General features: G+C 38.5%; 6 protein-coding genes across 6 annotated transcripts; 3 read left to right on the forward strand and 3 right to left on the reverse strand.

The window, feature by feature from the left end:
• Positions 1–129: 129 nt before the first annotated feature.
• Positions 130–1,130, reverse strand: EV154DRAFT_428003 (S-adenosyl-L-methionine-dependent methyltransferase; the record flags this gene model as incomplete). Its single annotated transcript, XM_051596386.1, has 3 exons — positions 130–384; positions 447–917; positions 978–1,130. 3 exons carry the CDS (start codon positions 1,128–1,130, stop codon positions 130–132), a joined length of 879 nt encoding a protein of 292 aa, XP_051453478.1.
• An 851-nt stretch (positions 1,131–1,981) lies between these two features.
• EV154DRAFT_605898 (uncharacterized protein) lies at positions 1,982–4,816 on the forward strand (the record flags this gene model as incomplete). The annotated part of the gene is made up of 3 exons (XM_051607501.1): positions 1,982–2,221; positions 2,435–2,663; positions 3,045–4,816. 3 exons carry the CDS (start codon positions 1,982–1,984, stop codon positions 4,703–4,705), a joined length of 2,130 nt encoding a protein of 709 aa, XP_051453479.1. The 3' UTR covers positions 4,706–4,816.
• EV154DRAFT_428000 (uncharacterized protein) lies at positions 4,813–7,032 on the reverse strand (the record flags this gene model as incomplete). The annotated part of the gene is made up of 4 exons (XM_051596385.1): positions 4,813–5,371; positions 5,439–5,893; positions 5,952–6,658; positions 6,729–7,032. 4 exons carry the CDS (start codon positions 7,030–7,032, stop codon positions 4,813–4,815), a joined length of 2,025 nt encoding a protein of 674 aa, XP_051453480.1.
• A 918-nt stretch (positions 7,033–7,950) lies between these two features.
• On the forward strand, positions 7,951–9,357 carry EV154DRAFT_28510 (mitochondrial carrier domain-containing protein). The gene is made up of 5 exons (XM_051594774.1): positions 7,951–8,113; positions 8,180–8,241; positions 8,297–8,358; positions 8,421–8,883; positions 8,953–9,357. The coding sequence occupies exons 1-5, from the start codon at positions 8,094–8,096 to the stop codon at positions 9,324–9,326; spliced, it is 981 nt and encodes a 326-aa protein (XP_051453481.1). The 5' UTR covers positions 7,951–8,093; the 3' UTR covers positions 9,327–9,357.
• Positions 9,345–9,997, reverse strand: EV154DRAFT_522394 (uncharacterized protein). Its single transcript, XM_051602990.1, has one exon. It carries the CDS (start codon positions 9,969–9,971, stop codon positions 9,423–9,425), a length of 549 nt encoding a protein of 182 aa, XP_051453482.1. The 5' UTR covers positions 9,972–9,997; the 3' UTR covers positions 9,345–9,422.
• Positions 9,998–10,681: 684 nt separating this feature from the next.
• On the forward strand, positions 10,682–12,652 carry EV154DRAFT_485457 (uncharacterized protein; the record flags this gene model as incomplete). The annotated part of the gene is made up of 6 exons (XM_051598756.1): positions 10,682–10,812; positions 11,166–11,223; positions 11,453–11,575; positions 11,603–11,740; positions 11,836–12,087; positions 12,497–12,652. The coding sequence occupies 6 exons, from the start codon at positions 10,682–10,684 to the stop codon at positions 12,650–12,652; spliced, it is 858 nt and encodes a 285-aa protein (XP_051453483.1).
• Between the last annotated feature and the right edge of the window lie 641 nt (positions 12,653–13,293).

The raw sequence follows: 13,293 nt of genomic DNA on the forward strand, positions 1-13,293 counted from the left end.
CGTCAACACTTTTGTTTGACACTTCCACAAGCTCAAGAAAAAAAAAAGATAGCTTGTGTATATAAAATAATAAGACAGATTTGGGGAAAAGAGGGAATAAAGAATCCTCAGTGCATGTTTTAATAAAATTTAAATAGAGTTACCCTCCTTCATAAGATAGCGCATCAACTCTGAGACTAATTTGACACTGATACTATTACCCAATGTTCTGTATCTTTGCTTGATAGTACTTGTCTCTGGGAAACTGAATTCTGGAGGGAAACCCATCAAATTTGCAACTTCGCGAGGACTAAAATATCTCAATTTTAACTTTCGTAACAATTCCAATTGTTTTTCTTCATCTACACCCTTGTAAGCCATTGCTTTTTCAAAGATCTCAGCCGTCTAAATGCCTATGTCAGTGACCTTCCATATCCTCTTTATTTTAAAAAAAAAAAAAAACTTACATTCAAATCTTGGTTCATTTGAATCACGGATCCAGTACCTTGAGCATAATGATAGTATCCCTTGGTAAAGCAGCAACTACGATGACCATCAGGCTTCACAATATCAAACACATGACTGTTTTTGGCGAGTACTTTATCAGGCACCAAATACTGTTGATAGTTCTCACCCAATTCCAAATACTTGGACAATGGATCAATGGGTGTTTTGGATTCGTCTACCAAATTTTCTTCATCCGTGACTTTTCCTCTTGTATCCACGAATTCTTGTGACATATGCTCGGATAAGGGGATATAGCTAATGATGGTTCCTGTCACGGGCTTAGCAAAACTCAAGGGCTTCAATTTGGCTAATAAGTAATATCTCATGCGGGAGTTAGGAATACCCAGTTGTAAAGGGGTCAATAAAAACTCTTGAAAGGTGTAGTCGCAATGTGTCAATTTATCAACCAACATTTCTCTTGAATCTGATTCCTAGTATCAGAATTGAGTTTATAATAGGTCCTCTGTTTCTTTGGGGGAGACTGACATTACCTCAAACCCTTTCACATTCTCCACTAAAATATATTTGGGCTTATGCTCCATTTCTCCCAACACTTTTAGCAAGTGTAAAAAACTCTTTGCACGCGCATCGACACTTCCTTGTTGAAGTCCGATTCTCGTGTAGGGTTGACATGGTGGGGACATGGTCCAAATGTCGGCTCCAATGTCGTCATAATATTTTGTTGAAAGCGTTTCAATAAGGTTCTATTGCTTCATTTTTAACAAATTGCTGCTGTTATCGTCATTCTCTTTCTTTTAAATTACCTGTCCAACTAACTTGGGATTGAAATTGTGCTTGTAAATCTAAACATTCTAGTTTAATCGAGGAGAATGAGGGGAAAAAAAAGTAAGGCTACATGCTTACTTCATTAGCAACCGTGTTGATATCGAAAGCTTTCATAATCTCTACATCCCAACCAGCAAGAGTAGCAGCATAATGCTATTTAATAAAAAAGCAAGGGCTGAGAAAATATTTTTGTGGTTATCAATGACTACTTACCATACCTCCGATGCCAGAGTAGAATTCCAATTGTTTGAGAGGCATAGTTTTTAGACTAAACAGGATTTGACAGGCGCCTCTTTCTCTCTTTTTTTCAGATAGATGGCGGAGTGGTAATACAAAAAAAAAGCCACAAGATGATGCATTATGGCGAATTCTAATCTCGGACTTTACATATATCCTTTTTCATGCAAGTTGTGAATTGAATCATTTTTTCTTTTTGCTTTTTCAAACATACAAAAAAAAAGAACAAAAGTCGGGGAAATAATGCTCCATGTTTACCAATTACGAAGGATACGATAATCGTACAGACAAATGGGTTTACTTTAATCATTCCGAATGGCAAGGCTTAATTATTGCAGGGAAAATATCTGCTTGTGTGTCCTTTATTGCCAACTCTTTTGTGTTAATTTTGCATGCTTTTATGATGTGGTATAAGCCAGTCATTGTTAATCGATTGTCTCTGCGGATGATTGTCCTTTCTTGTGTTTTTAATATGCTATATTGTGCTTGCCAGCTCGTCTCTGACGATATCGCCAGTGCATCCTTTCCTTGCCGTGTTATTGCCTTTGTTATGATTGCTTCAGATACTATGGCATGTATGTGTTTAACTATGGTCGGTCTCAACTTGGTCACAATATTTGTCTTTAAAGTATCAAGGTCATTCAAGCTTGAATTGTTCTACTATTTCTTGATTGGTGTCTCGGGTGTCATGGTGGTCGTTATACCCCTCTTTGTAGGTTCTCCAAGAGGGCCAAAAAATCCCGACGTAGTGTCTTCCTGCTGGTAATTTTAATCACTATTTTCATTGATTTATTATTATTTACACGCCATAAAAAGGTACCATTTTTTTTTCGACGGTAGAATGACTCGTATTTTTAATTGGGTATGAAATTTCATAGTGGTTTATTTGTTTTAGAACTAACAACGATAGAGAAAAAAAAATTAGATGTGGTATTATGGTTGGTTGCTATTCTCACTTGTATTTGCAGCATTCTGTGCTGCAATCTCGATCCGATTTGTCATGAAAAAACAAGATAACTTTGCAGGTACACTCGACATGTTCACCCGACGCAATCATGTCGAAAGATCACAATTAAACACGCTCAAGAAGTATACCAACAACAACACCGACATTTTTACAAAAATAGCAATTCGATGTATTTGTTATCCTTTAGGTAAAGTTTATCGCTGCATGTGTTTGCTTAGATAATTAACTGCGTTTTAAAATCATATTTATACACAATTCGTTCTTTTTATTCTTTTTCTTTCCATCTTTCCCTTTTTAAGTGCCTTTATTTTCTAAAAGTTGGGGCGTGGCCATAGAAATTGCTGCATCTCAGCGGGTAGATATTCCATACCCTATATTCATACTAGACCGCATCTTTTCTTGTTTACTAGGTAAGCCTTTCTCTGTCTTTTTTTTCTGTCTCCTTTCCTTTCCATACAGTCTTTCAAACTTACACGCACACACACTCCCCTTGTCATCGTTTGCTAAACTTTTTTGTTTTTTGTTTTCTATTGTATAGGGTTTATGGTTAGCTGCATTTATTTTACAGACCCTGCCATCGGGGCTGTTCTTAAAGATTCTAGAGACACTCTCAAACAAAAGTATGTATATGACTACTATTGTGTCAAATACAAGTCTTCTTCTGGTCCAAAGTCCTACTATCCACGTCTTGTGCAAGTCATTCGCACTGCTGAAAAATCTCGATCCATTCGTCTAGAAGATCGATCTCCTCAAACAAGTGTATTTTCAAATCGAGGTGAATCTCTTTCCAGTCCGTTAAACATCTCTCCATTTCAAGCTCAACAAAGACATACGGTGGATCTGCCTTCAATCGAGGTCTATCATGAAGAACTGGCCCATCATCGTGCTCGACGCTACAGTGTACTTAGTGTAACAACCGTCAGTGGAAAGATGTTTTTACCAAATGAAGGTTTAGAACATCCCACATCCTGTTTTTCTTCAAATGTATCTGTTATTCCCATGCGCCGTGTTAGTCACGCTAAAAGCAACACGCATCTACACCACCAACATCCACAACAAAGGCATTCGGGAGGCTATCCTTCTTCCTCTTCAAAGCAACCTGTAGTCGAAACATTAGTTCCTTATAAAAACCCTAGAACTGCTAGGTGTATCCACTGGGTTTTAAAGTCTGTCTTTAAAGTCGATCCCATCCTTTTGGTCCAGGACGAAGATGAGGAAGAGGAAGAGGACTTACCCAAGGATATCAGGGTTTTCTGTGACTATACAGATCAATCCCATTCATCCACACCAGCAAGTACTTCTAGATATATTTCTCAATCTACAGACAGAAGAGTCAGCAACTCATTGAAACCATCTGCTTCAATGAGCGTCCATGCGCAAGATTCTATCAAGGAGTTTCCACTTCGTAAAGTATCTTCTATTAATGTAGCTACCTTATTTCGCCGCAAGTTCAGAAAGGAGTTTTTGTCAACTGCGTCAGGAGATGAAACGCCGCCATCCACTTCCAGTGGGAAAAGCCGATTTGCCAAAATATTGAAACGTGGTCGTTCCTTTAGTCGACAAAGATTCACACCACTTCACCACCAGCAACAAAAACAGCAAGAACATCAACAACAAGAACATCAACAACAACAACAGCAGCAAGAGGGCGAACAGAATAATCAGCCCACTTTTACTTCAGCCGCTTCCAGACCTCAAGGAGGGCAGCCTACAAGTGTGGCGTCTGAACAAGAGGAAGCAAGCTCCGCTACAGATTCCCGTTGCTCTATTGTAGTTGCTACGGATCCTTTTCCTATTCAACTATCCCCAAGGCCTATTTCGCCCCGTCTCAGAAAACAATCACATGATGCTCAACTTGCTTCGTCCATCAGGAAACAACATAGTCTATCTTTGGATGGGTCCTTAATTAGTTTATCACAATTATTTGATGGTATAATGCAAGAGGAAGCTACTGCTGATGATATAATTCAGCCAAGTGGTATCGTAGTACCTACACAAGAAAGTGGAGTTGATCTGGGCACTAGACATGAATCGCCTGTCAAACAGACCTTGGCCCCCGATGAACATGAAGGGTTTGTAGAAGGAAACACCACTATTGAACATATTTCTAATTGGGAAGAAATGGATCAGATAGAAGGGACTCGATTTAATGTTTACTCAGAGTCTTGGGATATTGAAAAGCAATTCAAGACCCAAATGTCTATGGCAGAAGATATTGCATACATGTAGCTTTCTCTCTCATTCACTCTCTCTCTCTCTCTCTCTTTTTTTTTTTTTTTTTTTTTTTTTCTTTATATTTTTATTGTTATCGTTATCAAAATATACAGTTCCTTATTTTAATTGAGCGCGTCCTGAGCTTGCTTCATACATTTAGCTGCCTTAGTTTCAGCATAACGTGCCAATGGCATATCTTTTGCATCATAGGCTTCAGAAATGGCTGGAAAGACCTGTCCAGAATAGCCAGTCCAGAGTCCCGGTGCATACACCACATGTTTGAACCACGTACGACCCGTGATTCCTTCTTCGTCCAAAAATCCTCTTTCGAATCCCATCAATCGTGCATTCATTTTCTCTACACGTTTAGCCCATTTCGCTGACATTTGTTGTTCACCTTGGAAATGTCTTAATTTCTTATTGATCTGGGTTAAACTGACCTCAAATGCAGTGGCAGATTTCACCAGTGCATGGATCGATTTCTTCAAGGTGGGGAAAGTATGAGGGGCTGCATGAATGTATAATTGATGCACATATTTTTGCAACTCGGTAGCGTAATCCATTGGATGGATAGGCAGAATTAAATCATCAGCTAATCGAAGTGCTAACAATCCCCACACACGTACCATGGTTTGATGGTATTCAAAGGTTGGATCTCCATACTTTTCCATCCAGTGGAAACTAACAAGTTTTTTACTCTTTCGTTAGTATATTTTTTTTATATGTAGACCTTGTAATACAAACGTACCTGTCATAGACACTGTGATATACACCGTAATCTCCACTAAAGGAAATATCAATACTTGCGATTCCCAAATGATCCATAAACGCCGTAAAATCAGATCCAGATCCCAATACGTCGACTTGTGGATGAATGGATGGTACAGCTGTTGCATTATGACGCTCACCCCATGCATGATACACGGTAGTACCTGTTAAAGGATCTGGTACAATACTGGTAACTTCATACAATAACTGGTTTAAAGAAGGTGATGCACCAGCAGAAAAATGAGGGCCTGAAATACCTGAATCACAGTTAATATAGACTGTGCCTTCTTTACTAAGCCAATCTTTGTTATCTTCTACCCATTCTGTGGATCCAATCAAGCCATACTCTTCTGCATCCCAAGAAGCTAAAATAATGGTACGTTTGGGTCTCCAACCTGTTTGTAACATTTGACCCAGCACACGTGCAATTTCCAGCTGCAGAAAAGAAAAAAAGTTAGTGAAATGGGGTAACTTTGTAATTTAGATTTCTTACCAAGGTAGCAGAGCCGGATGAAGGGTCCACTGCACCAAAGACCCAAGCATCTCGATGATTTCCCAAAATAATGGCACGATGAGGTTCCACAGATCCTTCAATTTTAGCCATGACATTCCAAACAGGTGCGACCTTATACTCTACAATATTCTCCATTTCCACCATGCCTTCGGTTGGTCCACTAAAATAACTTACTTGATCCAATCCGCCGGTCCAATCAAATTCACCAATCACGCCATGCCCCTCCGTTGCCTTCAAGAAGGGTAAGGCATCACGCCATGATAAGGGTAAAGAAGGGATGGTAGGCAAAATTACGGATTCTTCCATAGGAATACGTGTGGCATTTTCAGTAGCAGCGTAACCAGGTGTTAATGGATCTCCTGCTAAAAGTGACAGGTAGGAGACTGCACCACGTTGAACAGAAGAGGGAGCTCTCCAAGGCCCCTTTGGATAAGAATATGGAGGATTTATATCACTGTCTTTATCCAATGGACCATCATCAATTGGGTCTGAAAAGATCAGGACACCAACACAACCATATTGAGCAGCAGCCTTTATTTTCAAACCACGTAAAGAAGTACCGTAACGAACAAGAGCAATAGTGCCATTGACTTGGACACCTCGATCGACAAGGTATTGAAAATCTTCTAGGCGACCATAATTTGCATAAATCACAGGACCCGTGGCCGTTCCATTTTTAGAGTATCCTAAACAATAGAAAGTTTAACTATCATGACCCTATCAACAAAAACAAAAAAAAAGTTGTTTTTTTTCTACCATGAAATGCGGGAACAATATCAGGATCATCGGTAGATGGATCTTCATGCACACGGTCTTCTTTTAAACTGGCGTTGTAACGAAGGTGTTCAGGTCCTGATACGATGGAAAGACGATGAGAGATGGGATAATTCAGCAAGGGATAATAGGTCTTGATCTCAGCATTAGGTATGCCAAACTCGGTGAATTTTGTACGAGTCCATTCTGCTTGTCGTCGATCCGCTTCTGTACCAGCCAAATGAGGTTCTGATGTGTATGTTTTGAGATATTGTCGAAGTCGATGAGCTGAAGGGAGATCCAGCATCATTTGTTCGGCTGCCGTCAATTTTCTTGTGGGAAAACCTACTCAGCAAAAACTGATAAGCGCACAACCTTAATTATTTAAAGCTCCCCCCCTCTCTTTGTACCTCCTAAATCATCTGTTCCTACAGATAACATGATGAAGACTGCAACCAAAGCAAAAATAGCGACAATCGTAATGATTTCAAAAGCTACCCGAGGTGTACTCTTTCGTGGTGCTTCCAATGTCATTCGGTGTCGGTTGATTAAAGGTGCAGACTCATTCGTGTTCCCCCAGTGACGAATCCACCATCGATGCAACGATGCATAAAGACCTAACTGTTCTTGGCCTTTTACAGGTGTCGGACGCTCAGATACTTGTGTGCTATCTGATTGATTTCCTCCATCTTCTTCTCGAGAGAGATTGGAATATCCTGTCTCTGACATGATATGTTGGCAAAGAAGAATGAAAGAGAGTGAGAGAGTGAGAGAAAAGCGGAAAAAATACAACAATAATAAAAAGCAGTAAATTATTAATAATTAAAAAAAGAAAAAAAAGTGACTATTATTAAAAAACTTGTTTTTCCCAATGACCCTATTTTGGATGTATATATGGGGGGGGGGAGAGATCTACTCAACGAGGGTGTTTAATTAAGGTTATTTGTTTGTGTAGTAAATATATGCAAAAAGTATAATTGCAATTGAATTTGCGCTGTTAGAGCCAACAAATGAACCTAAAAAAAGTCAGCCAATGAAGAATGGCTGTAGATCTCTCCATCTCTCTGTGAAGAGAGGGGGGAAGAACAGATTTACAAACAAGGAACCCAATTCACCCGGAGAGAGGGGCTTTTTATGCTTTTTTCTTTGGTCACATTCTTTAAACCCAGTAAGGATTAGCCGGCAACCCCGGAGGTGTGTCTTATGTGCATCATATAAGCTAGTTTTTCTCTCTTAAACATTTTTCTTTTATAGATAATCTCTATCTCTTTTTTTTTTCTTTGTCTTTTTTTTGTTTAGCATAAAAAAAAAAAAAAAAAAAAACTCTCGGGTAGTGAAAACGAATGTCTGTGAATTAGAAACACAATAATGTCAATGAATGACTTTAGGTATACTCTCTTATTATATATATATATATATATATATATGTGTGTGTGCTCACTCTGACTCTATAGCAGCAAAAATGTTGAAATAAATAATCATGAAACTCTTACAACACAACAAAAACTATTACAATGTAAGCACAAAGAACAAGGAGATATACTCTTTATTAACCTGTTCCCTTGAAAAAGCCAACAGAACAGTCATTGCTGCTTCCAGTGCTGCTGTAACCTCAGTGTTAGCAGGGTTTCCAGTAAGTTGTTCTTTTCCTTTATGCTTATGAAAAAAAAAAAAACTTAATGTTGTCCATTGTAGTTTGATTCGATCAAGACTCGAATGCAAACGCATTACTACCCCTCCATCATGTCTTGTGTTAAAACTACTTATGCCGAAGAAGGTGCAAGAGGTTTTTTCAGAGGCATGATACCCCCTCTCGTCACTGTCAGCATTATCAAATCCGTTTCCTTTTCGATTTATGAAAGCACCAAAAAGTCTCTTGTAGCAAGCCATGGATTCAGTAACGACAGTGTATTTTCCCTCATGAAGCTCTCTTCCCTTAGTGGAGGTGTCAGTGGTGCTTTCATCGCCCTTCTCAGTTGTCCTTTGGAATTGGTCAAGATTCAGCGTCAGCTCGAACAAGTCATGCTAAAGAATCAGTTGGCTGCAGGTCAGGTATCACCGAATGAGGTTGTTCAATCCTCTAGCTGGAGAGCTGTCAAGCAAATTGTGCATCGAAAGGGAGTATTTGGTCTATGGAGTGGTGTTACCTGTCATTCTGGTAAAAGTGGTTGATTTATGGATTATAGTAGACATTGTTACTAATTCTTATCTTTTATAAATGCTATAGTGCGGGATGCATTGGGAACAAGTATTTATTTTGCAGGTTATGAAACTATGAAAAGGGTGCTTTCCAATAATCAGGGACTCACTACTGCAGGTCCAATGACGCATTTTATGTCGGGTGGGTTTTGTGGAATTCTAAGTTGGTTGATTGTGTTTCCTGTAGACGCCATCAAGACAAATCTACAAAAGGATATTATGATGGTACAACCTAGATATTCTGGTTTTTGGGATTGTGCAAAATCTCTAGTTAGAAAGAATGGATTAAAAGGGCTTTATCGTGGTCTTAATGTTACACTCATCAGAGCTTTCCCTATCCATTCCTTTAATTTCTTGGTCTATGAGCAGGTTCTCAAATCTATTCCCCCACCACCCCAATAATAATAATCATTTACACACAAATAAAATAGATTTTACTTTATTTTTATTTAGATTATGTAATCGAATTATATTTACAATGGTTTTAAACTTTAGGTTTTAGAAATCATCAAATCCACCTCCTCCATCATCAAATCCTCCTCCATCGTTATCATAATAGTTATTTTCGATAATATCGGGCTGGTGACTATCACTAATCGCATCACCAATCATGTAACCCATCAGACCACCACCCACACCCATTGCAGCCATCGTGCCCATACCCATTCCACCACCACCACCACCCATTCTACTGCCTGTGGCGCCCATGGGTTGTTGTACATACTGCGGTTGACCACCATATTGAGGTTGACCATACTGAGGTTGACCATATTGAGGTTGGGGAGTATAGCCTTGACCAGGTTGTTGTGCTGGATATCCACGATTAGCAGCCATGAATGGTTTATCAGCTGGATGTTCCCACTGACGTAATCCTGTTGGTGTATACACATAGAAGAACTTTTGTGAACTCGGGTCAAATTGAGATATCCACCCACTTGGTAAGATACGGGGATCTGGGTTATTAGGTTGTCTGGGAGGAGAAGGAGGAGCATACGCAGGTGTACTACCACCAAATGCCGGTGATTTTAGTTTTGAAAATAATCCCATATTTTTTATATATATATATGTATATGTGATAAAAGAAAAAGAGAGAAGAGCTTACAAGGAAAAAGTTAGACGTTTTTTATAGTGGATGGTTTCACATGCGAAATCCAGTGATTTCATGCCAAGCTTCTTTTCTTACCATCGTATTACGTCATTTATTCTTTTTAGGCTCAACACAAGCTCTCTTTTCTCGTTTTGTGTGATATGAAAAAGCTTAGTGGTCATCCCACTAGACGGTCACAATCTGAAACTGGTGATCTGGAAAAGACTGTTCTTCTTATTATTCTACTTGGCATTATGTGCTGTACAGATCGTATTGATTACCTCAATTGTAAAAGGCATGAAGCTTTAACGTTGATATCTCGTCAAACAAGAAAGGTATAAGTCCTTCGCATCCTTAAATCCATCCAAGTTTATGTATTACACAATAGAAAATGGATCTATGATATTCAAAATTGATTTATTATTTGACTTTCAGTTTATTCTTGAAGCAAAAACCAGTTTAGAAATTGATGTATCTGGCTTCAACATAGTTAGCCTTTTAAACCATCGCCTTTAATAGACTACTTACTCCGACCCAGCATTTGCCACCTTTGCCACGCCTTTTAGACTGTCCCACCTCAAAATTTAGCGACACATACGGACTGAAAGTTTAAAAATGATTTTTATCATTCACGTCCTGTTTAAAAAATAAAAACTTACCATGTCACTCAATGGCATCACTAATAACGCGTCAAAAAACAATATTGTCACGCGAAAACGACTCACAGAGTGAGAACAAGACACCATATTTGGCGGCTCATTCCTGGAAACCTTCATTTGCTATGAATGAGCAACTTCTATGGTAAAACACAAATATTTATCACCGTAAAGTGTATAAAGCTGACAGAATTATTCGTTTCAAGTCTTTGTTTGATATTTAAGTCCTTTTTCTTGAAGTATTGGGACCATTGGAGCGAGAAATTTCGTTCAACAATATCAAAGGCTATTATGCATTATTGGCAATGGTTAAGACCGCTTCGCCGACTTTATTTAAAGTCTCGGCCACTTCGTTTAAAGACTAAAATATTTTTCGTATAACTCCTGCTATTGATTGGGGATTCGAAAAATATTCTCTCTGGCACCTTGAAAAGGATGAAGAAGCAAAATCTGCGGTAATAAACAACGATATCATGAACCAATATTGAATATTAAAAGTTACAAAGGTTTAAACGGGGATATTGCCAGCTACGCGGGCGACTTAAGTAAAAGTCTTGTACGTATAACCAAAAACAGCAAAATCAAATATCACAACCCCTCCTAATTTGTTTACTGTAGAACAAAGAAAAGGGAAGGAAGCGGTTCGAATAAATGTTAACAACAGAGTTGCTATCAACCATGGCAACGTTGTTATTCATAACCATGGCAAAAGGTGAAAGGTGAAAGTTAAAATGTACTTGAGTTTTATATTTTATTATTTATCAAAAAAAATCTTATAATTATAGGTAAATCATACCGATGGTTCAAAGCCTTGGGAAACCAACAGTTTGAAAGATCTCCTTGAAGCATGGCGTCAATATCTGAGCGCATGTAGCCACAAACACGAGTACTGCTTGGAAAAGTACCACGTGATATAATGCGGCTATTCAATCAAGTGCAATCCAGACATTCCTGGTGAGCTTTACAACCAATTTGGTCTGTCTGGAAATTGTACGATTGAAAGCCCAGTCATACGTTGCTCTACCTATTCCAACAAAGTCAACACTTATATGACAACCAAAACCTGGAACAAGGTAGAACTTGCTTTCGAATGAGAAAGAAGGACTCGTAAAAGATCAAGTTAAGTTCGTCGAAGAATACTTCCGTTTTTGTCTTTTACTTTTACAAGAAGGACTTATGCAAGCGTCTCAACAAAAGCGAATCCAACTTTAGTAGACTTTTGGTTTGGCCAGCAGTCGAAGTATCCGTTGACTTAGTTGAGGCTCTTGAATTCTTGCCTGGGGAATACGCCCTCAAATCGACCAACGAAAATTATAACGCGGACGGTTGTGTCGTCGACGAGGATGACGACGAGATGTTCTTCCTCGAAACATCCGGAAAACTGATGTTGAATGAAAAATGGAAATATGGCTACGATCATGTAAAGTGCACTTTTGGTGCCTTATCGATATACAGTGCTGCATTCCAGAAGTACTTTTTTTGCCACTGAAGAAACGGCCTTGAAACATCAAGTGCCATATATTCATGCAATGGGTAATCAGATTTTTTTTTTTTTTATTTGACCCAAATAACTAACCACTTTTAATTAAATTTATAGAGGGCCTCTCTAAATAATCTGGTTCGCCATAATTTTCGGCAAGAAAGGACTGCTGCTAGTCGAAACCCGCTGGTCCCATAAGGTATTCAAGTGTCAAGTACCCGAGATATCGAATGATATAAAAAACATCATTGTCATGGGGAATTTCCTCTGGTTTCTCAAGGTATATACATGTATATAAACATAAGTGCTCTAAAATTTAAGGAATTAATTTTTTTAAAAACCATAATAGATATATCTGGAGCGCTCCCTTTCCAGTTTGATTGACATGAAGCAGGAATACGAGAAATACGAAGTTCAAAGGATGCTTGGGGGCACCGAATCTCGTACCTCGCTGGTCGAAATGGTCAACATGGACCTGCAAAAGCCTTTGAAAGGCGATGGGTAAATGGAATCCTTTTGCCTGAGAAAAAGGACGAAGTCGACTGTTATGTCCACAATTTAAGGGGCCAGTCTGTCTTACTATAAAGCATCCAATGTTGTGGAGGTTACACAAATCTATAATTTAAATATCAATAAAACTCCATCATGAAACTCATTCTACTACTTGTAAATCTGACCTTCACAGTTAGTAATGTAATAGAAATCCAACTTCACGGATAAGATACAAGTTATTTTGCAATTTTCTTAAGAGACCACAACATGCATCAACCAATCATTATAAAGGGTTATACCATGATCACGGCGGCTTATAATATCTACTAGGTAAAAGAAACATATAATATATCTTTACATTATCTATTTGATCATTTATCTTTCAAAGGCTTAATCGAGCCTACAGCTCACTACAAAAACTTTTTAAATGACGATCCAACAATTTCCAGAAGTGATCTGTCTACAATAAAAAATTACTTTTGATTGTACCTTCACTTGGGCATTCTGAAGATTGAATAAAAGGCAAAGATATCATCATTTGAGATCATTTTGGGCGTCCCTGCATATTATATATAAAAATGGGTCCCCGCTTTGAATTTGTGGGGGTAACAGGCTTGGTTAGACTCGAAAAATTTATAAATTTTCGGTCCGCTT

The sequence above is a fragment of the Mucor mucedo genome (assembly GCF_025094135.1).
Source record: "Mucor mucedo strain NRRL 3635 chromosome Unknown EV154scaffold_115, whole genome shotgun sequence".
NCBI lineage: Eukaryota > Fungi > Mucoromycota > Mucoromycetes > Mucorales > Mucoraceae > Mucor > Mucor mucedo.

Bases quoted from the DNA above. Each gene is read 5' to 3' on its own strand.
- EV154DRAFT_28510 (XM_051594774.1), top strand. From the start codon at position 8,094: ATGTCAATGAATGACTTTAG. The intron at 8,242-8,296 runs GTAAGCACAAAG...CCCTTGAAAAAG, and splicing joins ACAACAAAAACTATTACAAT to CCAACAGAACAGTCATTGCT. The intron at 8,884-8,952 runs GTAAAAGTGGTT...TAAATGCTATAG, and splicing joins TGGTGTTACCTGTCATTCTG to TGCGGGATGCATTGGGAACA.
- EV154DRAFT_522394 (XM_051602990.1), bottom strand. From the start codon at position 9,971: ATGGGATTATTTTCAAAACTAAAATCACCGGCATTTGGTGGTAGTACA.